This window comes from Lates calcarifer, linkage group LG5 (genome assembly GCF_001640805.2).
Source record: "Lates calcarifer isolate ASB-BC8 linkage group LG5, TLL_Latcal_v3, whole genome shotgun sequence".
NCBI lineage: Eukaryota > Metazoa > Chordata > Actinopteri > Centropomidae > Lates > Lates calcarifer.
Window position 1 is genome coordinate 26,599,669 of NC_066837.1, and position 21,841 is coordinate 26,621,509.

General features: G+C 40.9%; 2 protein-coding genes across 7 annotated transcripts; both read right to left on the reverse strand.

Annotated features, from left to right (window-relative positions):
- Positions 1 to 71: 71 nt before the first annotated feature.
- On the reverse strand, positions 72 to 8,235 carry trim25 (tripartite motif containing 25). 5 transcript variants are annotated; one of them, XM_018678517.2, is made up of 11 exons: positions 8,069 to 8,235; positions 7,152 to 7,763; positions 6,688 to 6,783; positions 6,010 to 6,243; positions 5,471 to 5,639; positions 5,349 to 5,375; positions 5,103 to 5,162; positions 4,895 to 4,990; positions 4,529 to 4,672; positions 3,894 to 3,953; positions 72 to 3,802 (listed from the first exon to the last, which is right to left on the reverse strand). In XM_018678517.2, the coding sequence occupies exons 2-11, from the start codon at positions 7,737 to 7,739 to the stop codon at positions 3,270 to 3,272; spliced, it is 2,007 nt and encodes a 668-aa protein (XP_018534033.1). In that variant the 5' UTR covers positions 7,740 to 7,763; positions 8,069 to 8,235; the 3' UTR covers positions 72 to 3,269. The 5 variants fall into 5 exon arrangements, with proteins under 5 accessions (XP_018534033.1, XP_018534032.1, XP_018534034.1 ...); XM_018678516.2 differs by having other exon boundaries at positions 5,459 to 5,639; XM_018678518.2 differs by lacking the exon at positions 5,349 to 5,375 and having other exon boundaries at positions 5,459 to 5,639.
- A 574-nt stretch (positions 8,236 to 8,809) lies between these two features.
- rasal3 (RAS protein activator like 3) lies at positions 8,810 to 21,336 on the reverse strand. 2 transcript variants are annotated; one of them, XM_018678515.2, is made up of 19 exons: positions 21,168 to 21,336; positions 18,753 to 18,889; positions 18,448 to 18,526; positions 17,054 to 17,121; positions 16,872 to 16,945; positions 16,017 to 16,146; positions 15,810 to 15,908; positions 15,043 to 15,717; positions 14,783 to 14,927; positions 14,544 to 14,688; positions 14,201 to 14,437; positions 13,840 to 14,041; positions 13,060 to 13,151; positions 12,840 to 12,953; positions 10,806 to 10,992; positions 10,469 to 10,579; positions 10,174 to 10,364; positions 9,778 to 9,862; positions 8,810 to 9,188 (listed from the first exon to the last, which is right to left on the reverse strand). In XM_018678515.2, the coding sequence occupies exons 1-19, from the start codon at positions 21,334 to 21,336 to the stop codon at positions 9,078 to 9,080; spliced, it is 3,051 nt and encodes a 1,016-aa protein (XP_018534031.1). In that variant the 3' UTR covers positions 8,810 to 9,077. The 2 variants fall into 2 exon arrangements, with proteins under 2 accessions (XP_018534031.1, XP_050926826.1); XM_051070869.1 differs by lacking the exons at positions 18,448 to 18,526; positions 18,753 to 18,889; positions 21,168 to 21,336 and adding an exon at positions 17,877 to 18,123.
- Positions 21,337 to 21,841: the final 505 nt, after the last annotated feature.

Genomic DNA, 21,841 nt, shown 5'->3' on the forward strand with positions numbered 1-21,841 from the left:
AGGCATGCTTTATGACATGTATGTATGTATGTATAGCTACAAAATCCCCCATACGACAAAAGCAAGCATCATCAACATAACATTTTATTAACTGCTGTCTTGTAGGGGAATATCACATTAATCAACAACCATCTCGATCATACATGACTTTGACTTAACCAAGATACTTTTATCACCACAGTAACATGATATTCTGTAGTTTTAAGCTCTGATACCCTAAGAGCTCTATTCTGTGAGTACATTCACATCATTACATCACATCATTACAATGGCACCTGCCAAGGGGTGGGAGACATTAGGCAGCCAGTGAACAGCCAGTTCTTGAAGGTGATGTGTTGGAAGCAGGAAAGATGGCTAAGCACAAGGATCTGAAAAATTGTTCAAAGATGGTATAAGGAGTATGACAGAGTCAAACGTGCTGACTTGGCTTCCAAATTCCCCAGATCTCAGAGCATCTGTGGGATGTTCTGGACAACAAAGTCAACTCCATGGAGGCCCCACCTCACAACTTACTGGACTTAAAGAATCTGCAGATAATGTATCGGTGCCCGATACCACAGGACACCTTCAGAGGTCTTATCCATGTCTCGACAGACTTACACAGTATTAGACTCAAGGATTTCATGTTGTGGTTGATCTGTGTATATAGCTTCTCATACGGCTAGATGGGAATCAGTTATCAGCTCAATACTAATGTTGTCATCTGCAGAAAAGTTTATCTCTTTGTAAAGAGAAAAGAAGAAGAGAATCTCAGAAAAAAAAAAAATATTAATAGAAGTCACTGGTTAATTTCTAATACAAAGAGATTTTCATTGAAGTAAATATAACACAGTAATAATCTTTTTAAACTTTAAGACACACACGTCACATAAATGCATTCATATCCGATCCTCTCCTGTTGGGCACACTGAATTAAATCAACTAGCACTTCATATTCACCTGTTTCACAGACACTGGGCACAGGACATTTGGACATCGAAGGCTTACACAGAGGGTGGTTCAGTGTTAACTCAATAATGAACTACATTTCAGCTGAGGATCAGCAATGGACAATCAACAACAAAGCAACAAAAGCATCTGTGGGCCACATAAGTCTGCAGCTGATCTAGGATACATTTTACAGCCCAAAAACAGGGACTATAAGCAATAAACTCTTCCTTATTTCACCAAAGCACAGACAGCATTATGTTATTTACATTTGGTAGTAAGACAAACAAGCATCAACACAATATCTTATGCACTTATTACGGTGTCATAAAGCTTTCAGTAGATTCACATATCTGTCCCATTGTGAGGATAAGCCACAAGAAATAATAAAAACAGCATATCTCACTTTACTGGTTCTGATTTTCTGTGCATTGAAGCATAGTGCCTTTTGATATCAGTATGCAGCCTAATAAAAAAGGCCCGATACCTGAAGTGTACTAGCAGAAATGCCTGACAGAGATCTTATCAGTTAAGTCACTCTGGACAGCAGTGTCTTCTGTGCCTCTTAAATGCAGTGAAGTTGGTGCTTCTTCTACCTTTCTCAGAAAAGAGAACCAGGTTCAAACGACTAACTTCACTGTTAATATGCTATATATTGTGTAGACAGATCTCTACTGCTTTACACCCATATGGTCTGTCATTTCACTTCTTCTAGCATCTGCAAGATATGCATGCTCATAAGTTTGGTTGAAAATGATCAGTATTCATACTGACCAACCACTTTACCTGATGGACTCCAGATGTGCCACATCAGGAATGGAGCCACTGTAACTAATATCACCAGTGTGTTTCAGCACATCTTACGGACAGGGGTAAACTTTGTATCATGCAACAAATAACTTACCCCTGTGAAACTGTACATCTTACTACCTTCCCCCCACCTAACAAAAAGCCAACAGAGCATTCTGATGGCTTCTTGTGACCATAGATATAAAATAGTATAACATTTTATTTCTATGGGGTATACCATGCAAGCATGACATCCAAGGTTCTAATCTGGCCAAGGACCATTGCTGCACCCTTCATCTCGTTCCCTAATATTTCCCAGCTTAAACTCCACCAATTAAGGCAAAATGCCATGAAAACAAAAGAAAAACAAAAAAGAGACTGTCAGAACTTGATATAAACAGAGTCTATGTGACTTTTGTTCTCATCAGCCAAACCAGTCGAAGAGTTGAGGAAGTGAGCACATAGAGCTGGGTGATACAAACAATATATTCACTTATCTTGATAAAAACATTATCTGTACCCTACAGACAATGTATTGAAGTGTTCAGGTGTGCACTGGACAGCATAACAGACACAAAGCGTCTTCTATCCAATCACAAAGCCCCAAAGCCATCCCTCAGGAAGAGACGTGCACAAACAGAGACAGCTGAAAACACAGCTAAACACACAACATGCTACTGTTTTGGTACTCTTTCCCATTTTTGCAGTATCACCCAGCTCCAGAACTTTAATAGCCACACTTCAGTTCACTCCAAAAGAATCTTTTTTTTTTTTACATGTAGACTTCATATCAAAACACTGAACTGACATGAGTGATGAATTCACTTCTTCATCCACTCACATTCATAACTATTCTCCAGTGTATGTTAAGTAGTCTGCACTATTAATACAGGACACACACTGGCACAAACACACTGTACAGCAAGTGTACAGTGTGTTTTGTGTGTTCTCTTAAAATTGTAAGACAAACACATAAATGCATCACAGTCACTTGGGATGCAGGTCATGCCAGTTGTGTTGCTTTTCCGGTGTTTTGAGAAACCTGCCGGGGCAGATGCTCTGCCAGCTTCATTTTTGTGGTCGTATAACCACAAATTCAGCTGCTGTGACAAACAGCAAAATAGATTTAAGACTTTATTCTTGTACATTATTAAAGGTTGCTGTTTGTAAACACATTTTTCAGAGTTGGCCCTTCCCCACTGGCTCATCGAGCAAGAGAGAGAGCAGCAGTGGTCGAACAAGCTAGAGAGTGAATGAGGACAGGGAGTGGCATTGGCAAGAACAATGCCAGGAATCAAAGAAACAAAATGTTGTTTTGAATGAGTGAAGCCAAAGCTCTGCCACACTCTTGGTCAAACAGGCACAGACCTTCAGCTCTTTATATATCCATCCACCGACAGAGAGCAAGGCGAGACAGAAAATTTTTTAGGAACATCCTGGACATTATAACTTTGATGTTAGCACTAAGTAGTACTAGTAGTAGTAATAGGGGCTGACTGTGTGTGTATGATAGTGTGTGTGGCTGCATATGCCATTCTATGTGCATACGCTCCTCATGCCTGCAGCTTGCACAAAGTAACGGATGAGCCGCTTGAGAAAATCCAGAAAGCTGGATACACGGCTTCAGCAAAGGGGAAAACAAATGAGTGGAAAGGATACGCCCTGTCTGCCACGTTATAGAAGGTAGCCGTGCCTTCCTCACAATCCAGAAGCACACCTATACGCTTTGGATTGGGGTTGACCAGCACGGTCTCACTGCTGTTATGCCAAGCTGACAGCTTAACATTAAACCACTCAACACACCAGGACTGGGCGTTGCGGCCCAGTCGACTGGTGGGACCTTTGCGGTCAATGCTGCTGTAAGCCAAGCCAATGCCAATGAAGTTGTTGCTGCTCAGTCTGACTTCCCAGTAGTGACGCCCTCTAGAGAAGCCCTTGGAAGTGAGCACCTGGGAGCAGACAGCAAAGCGTTCAGGGCAGTCGGGGTAGTTTGCATGCTCATCTGACACAGAGGCCTTGGTGAAGCCCTCACTCAGTATGATGCGTTTGTGGGCTGTCTTTGGATCCAAAGTGAGTACTGTGCCATCTAGAAGGTACAGAGGAAAGGAAGACCATTCAAATAACAAACACGATTGCCACTGCCTTGTGAGAGGAACCTGCCACACTCATAGACTTACATTTCAGGAGTTCACTTCTTTTTTCAGCAGATGTTATGTTTGGGGTAATGTCTGAAGTTTCTATAACAGAAGAAAACAAAAAAGTCATTTGTCAGCAGGCCTACAGATAATGAGTGGGAGCTTAAAAAGAGGAAGAGAGTTATATAGTTATATAAGTCTTTTTTGGCTCCAGCAAGACCCACTAAACTGCCACAACTGATGTCACCTGAGTGAGCACTGATTGAGGCTGAAGACCACTGGTTTGAAAATGAAAACTCTGGGGGTGTTGAATGAGATTGAAGTGAGCTTACCAGACCTCTGCAGCCTGTTCCTCATCTTTGCTCGAGGCTAGAGGCTTAAGGCTACATTAGGCACCACTAGCATAACACAAACAAATCTGAGACTGAACTGTCAGCAGTTGATTTGCATTGTTGGTAACATAGGCAGTTGTCACAAGGAAGAAGTGTGGAAGAGTGTGGGATAGTAAAATAAAATATGTCAGTAGTAGGTAGTATAGTAGGTTTTGCTACATCAGTTTTGATCCTGTTTTTTAAATTATCCTTCGTTAGTCCAGATGTTATAGAAATGCTGAATTAATGGAGAACTCTTATCTTTCAAAAAAGCCATCTCATTTATCCACTGCAGATGGTGTCTACCTGGTATCTGACTGGGTTCAGCAGCAGGGGGGCAGCCTCTGGGTTTGTCTTTCCCACCAAACTCCAACAGGTTTTCCATTGAACGGGCTAGATTCCTATTTCCAACTGTGTCCTCAGTGGATTGGGGAGGTTTTTTGGTTTGTTCTACAAAAAATTAAATTAAAAAACATAAGTTTGTGTTATAACTGAAGTGAAAGTTTTGAAGAGCTGTAAAGCCCCTGAATATACTTGGTTTGAAATATGGAGTATTTCCTATATATAATATAGGACTTTGTGCATTGCTTTCAACTAGGTGTCCCTAAAATAAATGGGCGACTGAGTTTATCTAGTCTAGTAGTCTAATAAAAAAAGAAAAAAAAAACTTACTTTGGTTTTTCTTCTTTGGGCCTGCTTTGGGTTGGGCACCTGGACCTGGACTGTGGGACCTGGGAAGTTTGAGATGCCCTGGGGGCCACTGTGGCTCTGAAATAAAAAAAAAGGCCTTTTAGTTTGGAACTGTCATTTGCTAAGTGTTATAAAATCCTTGTTAGTTTTACACACATATAAATCTTATGTGCTTGATAGATGAACATACCGGATTCGTGAGGCCCAGGGCTCAAAGGTTTAAATCCTGAGGCAGAAGCTGCTTTTTCACCTGAGAAGATGCCAGACAATGTCATTACAGTTGTCTTTTTATGTTTTTATTTTTATTCATGTGGCTTTAAACAGTTACCCCGATAACCCACCACCACACCATTCAGCACCAATTTGAGGAATATTTTTAAATGATTATTTTGATTAGATTTCTATCTGAACCAATTCCCACATGGCACAGACTCACCAGATGTAACAATGTCAGTGTTAATTTCTGCAACAAAATTGAGCATGATTAAATTCACTGGACTTTCTTACAGCATCTTTGTCTGTTAAATTTCCTGCCTATACATGTACCTGTGTATTCACCTGGTTTAATCATTTGCAGTCTGGCCTCAACAGGCTGTTTAAAGATCTCTGTCAGATACTCCTTTAAGGCAGCAGCAAAGGCATGTGTTGTGATCACCTTCTTGGAGTCCAGGCTGATTCGAGGGGCGTAAGGGTCAAAGTTTACAGCTTGGGGCAGATTAAATGACCCCTGTGAGAAGAGGAGCACAGTGTTATTTTCTTTGATGGAACAAGGTCTTATTCAAAACAGTCAAGATAAAGCTCTATTATTTCCTAAGGTGAAAAACTCAAATATAGCTATATGTGTGTGTGTGTGTGTGTGTATGTGTGTGTGTGTGTGTGTGTGTGTGTGTGTGTGTGTGTGTGTGTGTGTGTTTGAGAGCGAGTCCTTACCATCTAGGGAGCTTTTGCTTTCCTTACTAAATTATTCAAATCATTTACCAGATACTTGAGACTTGAGTCATTCAGAGCAGTATCATGCAGTGTGTATCATGTCTTCTTTTACTGTTGACATTGTGTGGAAATGCGGCTGTGTGGGTTGATAACCACAGTTGTCTCACCTGCAGGAATGCCAGTGTTTGTGACTGACCGAGCAGACTGTGGATATCTTCTTTAGCTTTGCTCATGTTATCGATGTTCTCAGCAAACTTCTTCATCAGAGTCCTGTGTTTGGTCTGACCACTCTCCATCTCTCGGTCGACAGCAGTCAGAGCATCACGCTCTTCCCGGATCAACATGTCCCGCATCTGCTGATACTCAGCTGCCACAGCTTTCTTCCTGTTGGTTGCTGAGTCCTAGGGCAGGACCATGAGAGGCTCCATTAACAGATCAGTAATGAGAAATGCATTCCATGAATTAAAAATTAATGCTACAATAAAAAAAATCAATAAATTCATTTAGAAATTAACTTAATGGAAATTAAAAATCTATTTGAAAATACAGTTTGTTATTATTGACTGTTTTATTTTGCTTTGGTAATATCTTTTTAATTTCAACTATTTTTTAATAAACTGAAATTTCTTACATCAAAACTTTTTTAATTGGTACCAATGATACCATCACAATACAGTTTTCAGTGGCTTAGGAAATATATTCAACTAAATATATCAACCAGCTATTTAGGCAAACCTTATCACTGAACTGAAGTGTGTTATTGTTTCATCAGATGATCTGATGAAAAAATATAAATATAACAATAAATAATAATAATAAATTTCAAAATAAATGCTTAGAGTTACCTTCAACTTATTCTGCATGTCCTTCATTTGATTTATGACAGTCTCGTTCTTCAAAATCTTCCCATCCAGCAAACTCAACTTATCTCTTAGGTCAGACTACAATCAGAGAAACATGATGCATTCACTTCATTCAGAGACACATACAGTTCACACAGAGTCATGGACCATTTTTCACAGAGCCTTATTTCTGGGTTACATTAATTAACTTTGAGCTTAATCCTGATTCTTCCGTTTCAGAATGTGGGTTCTGCTTTGAAAAGCACTGGGTGGTTATGGTCAGGTGATCAAACCCACCTCCTCTCTGGTTAAATCTCTCACAAACTCCATCACTACAACAGGGTCCCATATATGTCAGAAGAGGGGAAACTGCAGCTGCATGCATGGCTAGATAACAACTAGAGATAAATGAGAATACTTTTGGTTGAACTAGCCCTTTTAAGTCCACAGGTGAAACACACACAGACCTCTTTTAGGTTCCTCTGCTCCTCAGGGGTCGTGAAGGAGCAGCCTTTGTGGACTTGCTGGAGGCAGAGGCTGCAGATTGGACGGCCATGTTGGCTGCAGAAGAACTCCATCAGCTTGCTGTGGTCTGAGCAGATGCGGTCTGACAGGTCCCCGACAGGCTCACTCAGCTGGTGGAGACGGAATCTGGGATTTTCCCGGTGAGGACGCAGGTGCTCCTCACAGAAAGAGGCCATGCAGGTGAGGCAGGTCTGGGACGCCTCTGCTTCCATGCAGGTGTCACAGCGTATGACATCCTTTTCCTTTGCTTTTTTCTCCTCTTTCTCTTCGCCCTTGCTCGACCTCAGGTTGAAGGTCTCCACCACGGTGCTGAGGACCGTGTTCTTCTTCAGCTCCGGTTTGGTGGGGAAGTGGGTCCGACACTGAGGACAGCTGTAAGTTTCCTTCCAGGTGGCGAGGAGACAGTCCTGGCAGAAGTTGTGTCCGCAGGGGATGGTCACCGGACACTCAAAGGTACTCAGACAGATGCTGCAGGTCAGCTCATCCTCCAGACTCATGATGGAAAACTGACCCTCGTCCACTGCGGCCATGATGAGAGCTCAGAGGAGGCGAGGCTGAGAGGGAGAAACGAAACTTAACTTGTGAAGTGCGTGAAAACGAAAGTACAGATTCATTTCCAAAGTAAAACGAAAAGTAGTCTTGACATCGACGGCTTTCAGCTAGTTTTGTGTATTTTATTAGCTAAATAGCAGCATTGTGTAAAACTCTCATTGTGTGGTGGAAATTATTCATTCATTCATTCATACATTCAGCGCGACGCAGACATACGCTACAGATAGCGATTCACAAATTAGTACACGAACAACAAATTCTGCGACTAAGAAGCTACAATACGTTTCAGATAAATCTCCCACAGTACCTTCAGTCCTCGAGTGTAGCCAAATTCAGGATAAAGCAGTCCAAGTCGATAGAGATACTGTAGCTTCGAACAGTATGTTGACGTGCTGTTAAGTACAGTGACCCGGTACCGTGACAGAGACAATATAAGCACAACCCTCTCTCTCTCTCTCCCTCTCTCTCCCTCTCTCTCTCTCTCCTTCTATCAGTATGCTATATTGGCATGAATATCAGGTGACCAATATTGCGAAAGTGTCAAGGGTAACGTCGGTCACTAATGAGATGAAAAAAAAGGAAAAACAATATAATTCAAAGTAAAAAAAAAAAAAGTAAAATAGATAAAAAGTACACCAAGATTGACAAAAAACAAAACAAACAAAAAAAAACAACAATATAATTATCACATTCAATGTGACAGTGTTTTAATTGTGCCCCTCAGTATGTGACATGCGTTGAGCAGCTGTTTGCTGCATGTTCCTCTCCTGATAGAACATGTTGCTATCTGTTGTAGCTGTTGATGTAAACCGGCTTAGATTGATACTGATTGATATTGATAGACTTTTAGATTGCCAATGTAGTGGAGTATAAAGTGCAACATTTTCCTCTGAAATGTAGAAGTATAAAGAGAATAGAAGAACAAAGCACCATATGATCATAACTAAAATCTAATTACCTCGAAGCCATATTTAAATACAGTATTTGCATATACTGAGTTTTTCACCACTGTTGTATGGAACACTACAGAATGCACTGAGAGAAACACTTCAGGTTGTATTTATTTTATTTATCAGTAAGGTTTTAAAGTCAAATGCATCTGTAGCTGAGATACAGTAAAAGCTGAAAGCAGACAAATTCTGTAGGTCTCATGTTCAGCTGAGCCAGAGTTTGCTGGCTCTTGATCTATTGTGAGTATGTTTATAGAATAAACTTACATCTAACCAGGAAACCAAAATGGAAACTTCAGGCAGTGGTTTCCACATGAACTTTATATATGTTTTTATACAAAATTGTGATAGTGAAGACATCAGGGCTCAGTTGCTGTTGATGTGTGGCTTTTCAGAATGCTGTATGTTGTTTTGGCCACTGTTGTAGGCCTCACTGAGCTGGTGAAGATCCCTCAGCAGGCCTGCAAACTGCTCCTCCTGTGAGCACATAGGAAACACCCATCAGTATGTTTTGTTTTGTTTTTTTTTTATCTCATGCAATTGAAATGTTTTTTTCTATCAGAAGGGGTCTCTGCCACCACAGTAATTACCTTAGTATTATGGAAAAGCTGCATTAAATGTGAACTGTTTACAATAGGTACTGATTGTTAAATCCAAATTTGTCACAGGCCAGGGGAAACATTAAAAGGGCCAAAACAACTCTCTCTCAAATGAATTTAATTTAGTATTTGTCTTATTAACTCCTGTATTGTACCAGCTGTTGAAGCAGAGCTCATCCACAACTGTGCATGGGACACAAATAGTGCAATTATTAGGCTTCAAAAAATGTTCAAAAATGAAACGCTTTTCACCTAGAAGCTTCAAAAATTACCCTTTAACAGTTACAAGTTAGGCTGTGTATAGTAATGAGTTACACAAACATGCTCAGTGTTAGAGCTCAGTTTTGACTGACATTGAGTTGAATGATAAAAAATGAATTGTGAGGTGAACTGCTCCTTTAACAAAGCTTTCAAAGTGCATTTTATTTCTTCCCTGCTTGATAATTGGCTCTCTCTGTCTTTCTTACCAGTACGTTCATTCGCTCAGCTGCTGCAATGGCAACACTTAGCTTCCTCTCATCCTCCTCCCTTTCCTCCTCAATTACACCCAGCCTGTGACAGACACAGATAAAAGAGACATCCATTTAGACAAGAACAGAACACTTCAGTTGCAGATAATTTGGAGACTAATTAATAATAACAATTCAAACACAGCAAAGCGTACTGCTCTCTGCATCCAATCTAAAAGATATAATCAACTTCATTTAGTTTTCATGAGATTAAGTTATAAAGTGTGGAATACACAGAATATGCAGACTGAATAAATGCAACAAAAATGCAGGTAAAAATAAATATATTTAGCTTGAACACTGAATACATTTTATGACAGATGAAGCATGCATGTTACTGTGAAACCATGCTACCTGAAGGTGGCACTAGCAAGCTGCTCCTCTCGCACAGCCAGCAGATTCCGGAGCTCGTTCACCTCAGCCTGCAGCATTGTATTCTGGTCCTGGCTTTGGATGATGAAGTCCTCCAGGCGCTTTGCCATGTCCAGCTCACGTTCTGTCACCTGCTCTATGCCCAGACGAAGCTCTGACAGCTCTTGAGCATGCTGGTGTGTAAATTACAGATTGACATTTAATGAAATGTGATAATGAAATCATATACTTTACAACCATAATCAGGTTACTTTAGTAGGCAGCAGGTTTGACATACCCTGTCCAATAAGCTGAACTCCTCATGCTCAGTCTTCATCTCACTTGACTCTCTGTTGTGGATAACTTTGATCCAGGGAACTGGTGCAGGTTGGCGTTTGATGCTAGCACTCTGAAACAAGATGGAAGATTGTCAACATGATTCCTTCTGATTAACCAGACAAAGCCATCTCGGTATTAACATAAAAGTCAGAATTATGTTTACTCTATATATTTATTGCATATTCTAAAGCATGTAGTATTTCAATATAGCCACCAGAAGAGGCATGAGCACATGACCTGCTGAGCGCAGTAGCCAAAATAGCCGAGCTAGACTCACAGTTCCTCTTTGTACTCACGGTATTTGGTGGTGAGATAAGTGGCTGGTTGGTCTCCATCTCTTGTTCATGGTCAGATGTTGGCAGAGCTTCAGAACTTGTCTGTCTCTTCAGGGCATGTTTTGGATGACCGGGACGTCTGTGTGGAGCACTCTGAGTTCTGGTGACTGGCTTCCTCTCTCTCATGCTCCTGTGAGTCTTGCCATCCCTGTTGAGTGAATGGATAAATATATTAATTATTGAAGTGCCATACAACATATGATGGTATTTGGAAAATCTGCAAATCATTCTAACAGGTTAAACCATTCTGCATCTTGTCACACGGCGGTGAGGTTTGTCTTATCTTGGGATTTTGGTCTTGTCATTTCCTGTTTTATTTTGAAGGATTCACTCTCCTCTCGTTTCAGAGCACTTGCCCTTCCTCATGTGTCACCTGTGTGTCCTGATTACTCATTGTCTCCACCTGTTTCCCATTACCTCTGCGTGTTTAAATAGTCTGTGTCTGGTTTGTCTTTTGCCAGAGTGTCTTCGTCTGTTCACCCGACTCGCCTCCAGCCTTGTATCCACAGTGTTGCCTCCAGTAAGCCATTGTTCCTCTGTAAGAGTGATTTTTTTTTTTTGTTTGTAAATTTTGATATCTTAGTTTCTCGCCTTAGTCTTAGAGTACTTTCATAGTTGTTTGTTTTCCTCCTTTTGGAGCGATCTTGTTTTACTCGTTTATGTTCGTAGCTATCTTAGGTCCTCCGTTTTTTAGGAGAGAGTTTTATTTAGAGCTTTTCTGGCTTTCCTCCTGTTGGAGCGTTTTTTGTTAAATCTGTTCATAGCCTTTTGTTTGCCTCCTCTGTGAGTGATTTTGATTTGTTCTAACTTTATTAGCCTCCGTTCATTTGTTTTTTTCCTCCTCTTGAGAGTGACTTTTTGTTTTTGTTTTCTTATCTGCCCTAGGATAATTTTATAGCCTCTGTTTCTTTGTCACTCAGTGAGAGAACCTTAGTTGTTAATAAAGTCTGTTTTATTTACGTCATCTCTGCGTCTGAGTCCTGCCTTTTAATCTCGGCCTGACACATCTATTGTGCACTATATGTGTATATTCTGAATTGAGTAAAGGGTACCATCCAGCTAGTTTTGTCAATAATATAACAGAGGCCTTTCACCATAGAGATTTTTTGCAATAAAACATAGTGAAATGGTGATTCTTTTGCACTCAAGAAAATCCTTGACTGTTTGTATGGTGGGGGATGAGGAAGAACATCACATTTTAAGTGTTACAGGTTTTGAAACCCCCTCAACCAGATCTTCCCAACACTGGATTAGGGAGAACCGTTTCCAACCATTTCTTTAACAGACAGACAATCTGACTCTCACACCCACTTCATGCTTGGATTAGTCAACTATGTGAACGTGTGAGACAAGCCAGGGTTTGAACAACTTTCTCAAACTTCCCTGTTTCATTCTTGACATAACTATTTAGTTTCATATATGTAATCAAATGCAAAACTATGCTTTCCAAGTGACTGTCTTATAATGTGTGCTATTATCTGTGTATGTAAACAGATGAACAGGTTCTGATCAAGCATAAACAGATCCTTTTACTGGCCAGTCTGAAGAGGCCTTACAGGTTGATCTACTTGTAACCTCTACATGTGGTCATGAGCTTTGTGTGTGACTGACAGAATATGGCTGTGGACATATGTGACTGGATAGGGTGAAGAACTCAAATGAGTTGCAGTCATTTCGGCATCTGATTAGAATGCCCTCCTGACAACTTCTTGCGGTGGTATTCTGGGCCGGACCAAGGACCCAGAACCTACAATCCTATCTGGTTTGGGAATACCTCTGAATTTCCCAAAAAGGATCTGGAGGTCTAGCAACTAAGGAAGTCTGCATACCTGCACTGTAGCCACAGTGAACCATACCACCACTGGGTGATATTAATTGGATGATTGGATGGATCATTGGTACATAAACTTAACAGGGCAGTCAGAAATCACCTTCATGACTATTGACATCCAGAAACCTTGACTGAGCCCAGTAACATATATAAAGCTATCATACCCTTCTCTTGGGCCTTTGGTGTCCACAGGCAGCTGCTGGAGGGATGACTGGTGAGGGCTATACTTGCCCAAATCTTTAGGAGGAACATAAACTGGCTTGGCTTGTCCCATTTGGCTGCAAGAAAGAGCCTGCTTAAGTAACATATAAGTGCACCATATTCAAGTTCATAATACATCACATGTTGCTGACATGTTAAGTAAGATATGGGCCTTAAACATACCTGCTAACTATGATCCGAGGTGCTTCTGGGCCGAGTGACTCTGTTATCTGGTTCAGAATTGAAGGCAGAGGGTGCAGCTTGTCAATTGTGTCCTGAGGAAAAACAAGCTACCTGTTAGGTCAAATTTATTTAATTTTTTTAAGTCATTAAACATGTTATCAGTGTCTTGATACCTTCTGTGGATAAGAAAAATGGTACCAACAAAAGCTGTACATGGAAACATCAGTCACAATGTATACAGCTAACCACAACTGGAGCTAGTCTGGCAGGTTGAAATGAAAATGTCTCATAGCAAACTAGGTCTTTAATTAGGTCTTTCTCCCTTGAGCCCCCTTTTTAGTTCTTTACACAACTATTTCTGACATTTTCATGTTTACACTATGCTTTTTACCAGAGACTGTCTGAAAAAGTGTCATCCCCATATTTAAACAATTACCATGTCTCACCTCTCTCTATGACAACCACTTTTTCACTTCACCTTAAAGTGTTGCCATTTGGATGTGGTCAGACAACATGTCATACACTCATTCTTTTCTAGCATAACCAGACCATAAGGATTAGGAGGCACAGCAGCTGAGCTAAAAGTGATTGAGTTTTTCTCTGCATGTGAGTCCCCAAACTGGCTCATGGAGACTGGAAACTATAACGTATGTTGAACAGTTTGCTGTTCAATCAAACACTAGCTTTATGTTCAAGTACACACAAATGATTAATACTGTGAAAGTTACACAAATCTTAACAACTAACTACCAAACTGGACCAATTGGTTTTCCATTCTACCTGGTCCCTCTGATAGATGATGTCTACTAGCAGGCCATGGAGCACAGCCAAGCGCAGAGGCAGATCGACATAGCCATCAAAGGAAGTCATTGGGATTTCAGTGTCTTGATTGGACACTGTCTGTAGAAATCCCCTCATTCCATCCCAGTGCTGCTGCAGGAATTCATTCATAAAGAGCATGTACTCTTCCTTCTCACCAAACCTGAATCAGAACGAGAGATTTAATTTACATAAGCCACTTCAGATAAACTAAGAAGTTGTCATCATTTTCATTCCTAGAATACAGTGTGTCAGCAGGTATTTTGCTCAGTGCACGAAAAGTGATGTATTTGACTGTCTATGCAGATAAGAAGCTACTTACAGGGTGAAGTTGGCCAAATTCTGGATGACTTTGGCAGTTAAGGTGAGGGTACGCAGGGTATTTGGCTCTGGATAAGACTGTGTTAGACCAAAAAGAGAAGGACTGAGGATAGCAGGACATAAGAAGCGAAGGAAGAGGGAAGCAGAGATGAGACGTTGGCCAATCTCTGGTCTGCCTTGGTCTTCACACAGCTCCGCCCAACTGGAGAAGATCTTGTTTAACTCTTCTGGAAAGGGTCTGAAAGCAAAAAAGCATTTCAAGTAGCAGCTCTGTGAACTCCACTTAAACACAACTTCTGCTTGTTATTTCATATGTTTTTCTATGATGAGCTCTCCCCTCTCACCCATGGATCTCAATAATCTTCTGCACCACCTCGTCACAGGTTTCCCTTAAGTGCTTCTGGTTGTTTGCCAGTTCAGAGGCAGGACATTTACGAGGATCAACTTCACAGTTCTCCACAGAGGCATAAAGACGGGTGATAAAGTCTCCTGAGGTGAAAAAGAAAAGCACAGAGATTGGCAAAAACAAATCTCCAACCAATACCAATTATAAGAAGGCATCTGTACCACTAAGCTACCCTACCTAGTGTGTCAATGAGGTACTTCTGACCAACAAGCTTCATATATTCATCTATGGCTTTAGTGGCAAGTGTGTTCTCTCTGAAGATCAGTGCCTCCTTCTCTCCAAGACGCTCCACCTCTGCACTGCCCAAATCAATGAGGAACTCCTGAAGCATACGCATTCAGTTAAGAGAAAATGTTATCATTCCTTATTATTACAGTTTAGTGATATTTTTCTACTGTGCTATTTCAAAATTACGATGCAGTTAGCTCATTATTCACCTTGGCTTTTCCAATACTCTGCAGTACATGGACCAGAGCTCCCGCCAGCTCTTCCTTCTCCTTGACATTCAGAAGTGGCTCTAGACTTCTGCACATTTCCACATAATCCACCGTCACATACTCAGCAAACTCTTTGTATTTCTCCATTGGCAGCACCTGCAGATTCTGGAAACGGGCCTTGATGCGCAGTGATGCCTGTGGTCCCAGCAGCTCTTTGTTTCCTGCTGTGCCCGAGGCCTTGTATGGAGTAATCGGATACCACTTCTCCTGATAGGTTCTCCCTCGGATATCAGCCAAAGGTATGGGCACACTTCCCAGTGGCTGCAGGCTGGATTCATCTCGAGAGTGGCGCTTTTTCTTGGGGTCCTCTTCGCGGAAGAGGTGTAAGGTGATTTGAGAGACGCAGGGCAGGTTATCCAGCTCAAAGAATTCACCCCAGAATAGTTGACACCCTCCAGCCACACCTCCACTGGCCCCCAGGCCTCCTGAAGATCCAGTAGAGCTGTCCCCTGCCAGACCGGAGTTGTTAGATGGCTTGCCAACAGCTCGTCTGCTGGTACGGGCGAACAAGGTCCCGTCCAAGTGTACCTCACAGTAATAACGCCGTTTGGGTGGCAGATCCTTAGCTTCATTTACCCACAGACTCAGGGAGTACTCTGTGCGTTCAATGTTATCCTGTGAACATTGATGGATTTAGATCTTCTTATAAGTATTTAGATTTTGGATGACACATTTTTGGATGTGGCTAAATGGCTAAGAAGGCTTACTTTATTGGGCTGGGCAGCGCGTCTTAGGTCCTCAATCCAGCGGTCACGTTCAGCAGCTGAGGAGCAGCCAAAGCAGTGAGTGTTCTCAGAGTTGATCACCTGTAAATACATTGAAACCAACAGAATGCTGTTAGCCATTCTAGGATAGGAAGTTTCTTTTGTTTGACTTGAAAGAACCTGCAGGAGCATGCACAAGTCAAAGTCTACCTCAAAGCAGTACTTCTCCCCCAGAATGGAGCTGTGAACTGGTCTGATGACAGTGCTGGTGTCTGCACTCAGGTCTAGATTCCCCACTGCACCAACTGGAATTGACACAGACTCTCGGGATCCATAGTGCCTTAAAAATGAACAGTGAAAAAAGTCAGATGTCAAATACCATGAATTGTTGAGGGTAACACAATTTATTTAAATCTTTTACTACCCATTGTTCTGTCAATGAGACACCAGCATTATGTAGAATTTTCACAGACTGCTGATACTTTGAAAGGGTACATGAATACATGTGATAAATATAAACTGATAGATTCAAATCTCTTCTTTCCTGTCATTATGGGAATTTTAAAAAAAAGATTTCTGGTAGAGATTATTGCCATGGAATGTTGTACAGATATCCATGTTACCCAGATGATGAAGCCTATGGATTTTGCTGGTGCTGTGGGTCTTGTTCTTCCTCCTCCCAATCTAATGTACCAACATCCATCCAGAAACTATTAGATAGAATTTTTCCCATCAATCTTATATGACCAAATATTGTTATTATAAAGCTGATGACATTCCCATCCTCTGTTGTACTTTGTGTTTTTGTGGGAGGTAGTGACTGTTAGCATGTAGTAAAATGCTAACATTGAACATTGTAAACATTATACCCAATAAACATTAGCATGTTGACATTGTCATTGTGAGCATCTTATCATGCTGACATTAACATAAAGCTCCATCTCACAGAGACAATGTAAACCTGTAGTGCCTCCCTCCAATCGTTTAAAAACAGATATTTTGGAATACAGAGCAAGTGTCAGTACTTATGGACTATACTGTCTTACAAAATACAATGTACTGTACTTGTTTCCTTTGGTTAGTCCTAGTGGGGCGCTGTGCCTCTTGGTCTTGTTCTCCAGACGTCGCTTAATCAGCGCCTAAGGGTCAAGAAGGTAAGCATGGTGTTTGAGGACAATTATGTATTACATCAACAGGAAATTTGGGTCGGCAGAAAGATTGTTATCTCCTTTGTGTAAAATACTCACTTTCACACCAGTGTCTTGGCTCTTTGGTCGAGGACCACCTGGCATGTCCACATGGTCAGGGCTACATTCTAAATATCAGGATAAAGCAAACACTCTGTATTGACAATGAGTCATTTCATGTAAATGTTTTATAATATTGTAACGCAAATTTTCTCTAAAGAAATACATTTTTGGGGGCTTTTTTGCCTTTATTTGGACAGGACAGTGGAGAGAGACAGGAAAGGGGGGGGGGGATGACATACAGTAAAGGTCCAGCCGGTCCGGGGGTTGATCCAGGGACCAGCTGCTCAGGGTACTAAGGCCCATGTGGTACACACACCAACCATTCAGCTATGGGGGCACCCCAGTATAGCTTATTTTTCATTTAGGGTTTGCAGCCAGCATTTTATGTCTTTCTATTATATGAGTAATTTGTTTCCAGGCCACTGTTTTAATTGGCATTCCGTAACATCAAACATTTTCTCAAACTCCTAACTGTTCCACCACCACTAGCAGTACTCATGTCTGCACTTCAACTGAATTATTAGCAAATACAATCAGATTAGCCCATACAGGATGTGGTTTTCAGCTGGAGCTGCATTTATCTAAGTAAAGTTTACTAATTGTGCATACTTCACCAGCAGACATTCTTATTAGCGACACTTATTTAAAACAATAAAATTGGAAAATCATGCTCTGCTACAATTTCCCCTGATTTGTGTCTCCAGTGTCACTGTTTTTAACCCTATAATTATAAGGTGAAGACATCTTCAAAGTCAAACATCTGAATGTACATAGAGTTCACAAAGTTCTGTCAAACAGATTTTCTTTATCTTTTGCTTACCCAAAGCCCCACCACAGACAAACCAGCGTCTAAATCCCATCATTTAGTCTGCACGTTTGTCACAGTCTTGTTACTTCGATCTCTGTCCCTTTAACATAGCCTTCCTCTCTTCATTAACATATGTTGATGGTGACACCACACCAACCAGCCAAAATCAATGCAGGATCAGTCACTTCCACAGAACAGCGTCTGAGCGTCTTCTCAGCAAACCGGTAGAGTTGAATGGAAGCAGATACTGACTATGCCCTTTCGCTCTCTACAAGCTTTCATTGGGCTGGTAGAACACCCAGGCGTGATGCTATCTTCCCCAAAAAACGTAGAGGAAGCAATTTGACAGTCACTCGCACGCATAAACATCAGCTATTTCCTCTGTGACTGTCTGCATTATCATACTTAGTGTGGCTGTGATGTCAGTGGCTGTTATGTTGGTTATGCTTGTTTAATTTCCTCATGGTTTTGTTTAATGTTCACTGCATTTTAAAATGCACAGAATTGTTCTTTATTTTAGCTTGATTTTACATACATACTATGTGTGTGTGTTTCTGTGTGTGTGTGCGGGTGAAGTATTAACCTGTGTCGATATCTACAAGGTTCTGCATGCTGAGGTTGGACAGGCAACTGCTGACACGATTTCGGGTCCACATTGTTGGCTGAGAAAAAAAACACACACACACACACATACACACACATAAAGAATAAAGAAAAATAATCTATCAAAATAAACAACTCTGAAGACTGCATTCTTTTCAGTGATTTTTTATATTTTTCTCACTCGCACTGTGTCTGCAAGTGTTATAGACTGTTGATGAACCATGGGCAGTTGGTGAGTGGTGTGTATGTGTGTATATGTATATGTGTATGCGTGTGTGTTGGTACCTCTTCCTCTGGGGGTATGACAATTTGTCCATCCTCAAGGGAACAGTTGCTGATGTCCCATAAGGGGACCTCCTGAGGTGGGGCCCATTGTAGTCGTGGGAGTTCAGTGGGTGCAGCTGCTTCAGCCTCACACACATCTGCCACACAAGCACACATGTGCACACACTTACATCAGTATTCATTGCTACACACATTGCTGTAAGCTCTTTATGCGCAAAATGCAACTTCATGCTAAATACAGACTGCAAAATAAATTAGTGTAATTTCTCTTACTTTAGAGAACCAAACATATGCTTTATCCTTTATGATATATGGATATTGAAGTAGTGTAATTGGAGGCACATGCTGACCCTTGTTTGTTTTTTTTATTTTATGGTAATTATGGCATGTTATCTCCCACAGCACATGGCCACTCCCATTTGTGGAGTTGCTGAGGCTACAGATGCTATCGCTCTCTTTTCATGACACACCAGGATGAACTGCGCACATCCTGTGGTTTCTCTGTAGTTTTGTCTTCATGTGCATGTCCTTCAGCATGTATTTGCATAGTACTTCAAGTTTACATTCTCTCCTTTTTAATAAGCTTTATTGGTAAGATATTTTGCATATCCTGCTGAAGCATAATGATGATGACAGTTAAGTAAATGTAAGTAGAATTAAGTTTTTCCACAGGACAGTGTAGGATAAATAGATAACACCTAAATATTAATTGGTTTAAAAGAAGAGATTTAAAAAAAAATGGTGGCAGGAAGTGACATTTTACATAATGAATGAGATTTGCTCCTTCTTTATCAATTTTTAAAATCTCAGATGACAGCAAGTTTTTGTGTGTTTGTGAGTGTGGATATACCTACCCAAAGTTCACATTTGGGTATGTATTCTTCTCTGAAGCTGTCCAGATGTCAGCTGGGGTTTCTAATGTCACTAGATGAAAGGTCAGCCAGTCTCAGTACCAGCTTTTAATATTTGACTATTGTATCAGAAGGCAGCAGATTTTTTTTATCACATTTTTATGGCCATTAAAAGCAAAGAATACTGGAATGAAGGTTTTTTTTTCTTCATACGTGTACAAGATTTTAACTGGTCTTTGTGTTCTAAGGAGCCACACACTTCAGTACCATAGTTGATTCAAGACCAGATGTTTTTTTCTAACTAGTTTATCTAACCTGTATTGCTTTGAGTTCTGTCTCAGCAGAGCACAAGTTTCCTGTGGGGGTTGGTTTGTTGTTCTTTACAGCTACTTTAAATTTCTGGGTCATTTCTCTGAAGTTTTCACCTTTTTTGAAAGTGATGGTTTTGGTCTTTGCCATGTTCACTGTGAGGGTCTGACAGTACTGACTGAAGAAGGCTGGGGTTCTGATAAAGTCTCCTGAGTTGCTGAAACAATGATCAGATTGTCTGTGTAAAACAGACACTTCAGTTCTGTGTGTAAACACTTGAGTTCCAGTGTCACCTGGTCATTTGCATGCATTTAAAAAGGGTAATGCTGCGATTACACCAGGACTCTATGTAAATCACTGATTTTGACAATGAGTTTGATGCTCTTATATACTGTTTAAAAAACTCCTTATACCACTCTGTTAGCATTTATTTTGGCTTTAATTTATTTTCTCATTATTTTTACAGTACAAATTAGGGTGAAAAATTAACCATATCTTGAAGTCTATAAATCTGAGGAATATGAGTAAGTCTCACGTTGAGGTTACCACAGATGCAGATTGCTTTGCATAGTTGTCAGACATTTGTGATCAGGTGTTTTTTAAACTCTAATTCAATGATAACTCAGGAATGTCTGTTTTTTTTTTTTTTTTTTTTTATTACCCTTTCAAGGTTTTTTAACTTTTCTGAGATCAGATCTTTTGCTTTTGAATTTTGATTGAGTTTTCCATTTATCTCCAATGAAAATATACACCACTGTAGCTTTTATTGGTAAGCTAATGTATTCCACCTTTTCCAGAATTTAACCTCAGAAAATCCCCAGGTAAATGGAACTATTTCTACAGATATCATCATTATGTTACTTTGTTTAACGTGACATTAGACGACTGAAATACAGTAATACATCTGTATTAATCACGTGTCATTGTGAAGAAAGTCACACATACCCCGCCTACTCCATTGTGTCACTGATACTACATGCAGTAAAAGGAAATCATACTCAAACCCATGAGGTAACCATTTTGATACATGACAACAAAATGTCGCTCAGTGCATTTTATATGTCGGCATTCACATGTTACCATAAGTTGATGTGTTTGTTGTATCAAAATGTGTCATTCCAAACATGGAGTTGTTTAAATTACATTTTTGTGTCATCCCACATTACGCAATACAGCTGCTGATAATGTCAAACATGAAATGAGAGGACTGAGAAATTAAGTTAAAATAGTTTGAGTATATGTAAAAGGACTTTACCATGTAGTAATGATGGGGTGCTGCTCCGACTCTGCAGCTTGGGCCTCTTGAGCTTCTGGGAAACAGTCCTCAGGTACTTTTTTATGCAGCGCCCCTCCACCTGCTCTTTGTGAAGGGTCTGTGGAGGAGACGCCTGAGGCCTCTGCAGCAGCTGAGGATGAAGCTGCATTAGCTGAGCTGGCTGCACTGGAGGAAGGGGAGAGGGCTGCGAACAGTGAGCCTGGAGGCTCGGACAGGGCTCTTCTGAAGGGGTTCTTTCTGGTTCCGGTGGTTCCTTTATCTGGCTTGGCTCCCTCTCCACCTTTCCCACCAGATGAATTTTTTCTCCCCGGGGTCCTCACTCATGGCTTTGCGCCAGTTCTGCATCTTGCTCCATTTGTTGGTGGAGGCCTTCTGGATCTTATCAATTGTAGATGTGGAAGAAGCTGCTCCTCCTCCTTCTTCTTTCACCTCATCAAGTGTTCCCTTGGATCCAGTGTGCCACTTGTACGTATTGAGGGGGTCGGAGGTCTCAGATATTTGTCCCTGAGGAGGTTCCACTGGAGATTCCTTTTCCTTCTCTGGTGATCCCTGCTCCTTTGGTGGTTGTTGAGCTGCAGGCTCAGAATCTTTCTCCTCGGTGCCCATTTCAGATTTTTAGGGTGTTTGTGAATCAAGCTCTGTCTCTTCTCTCA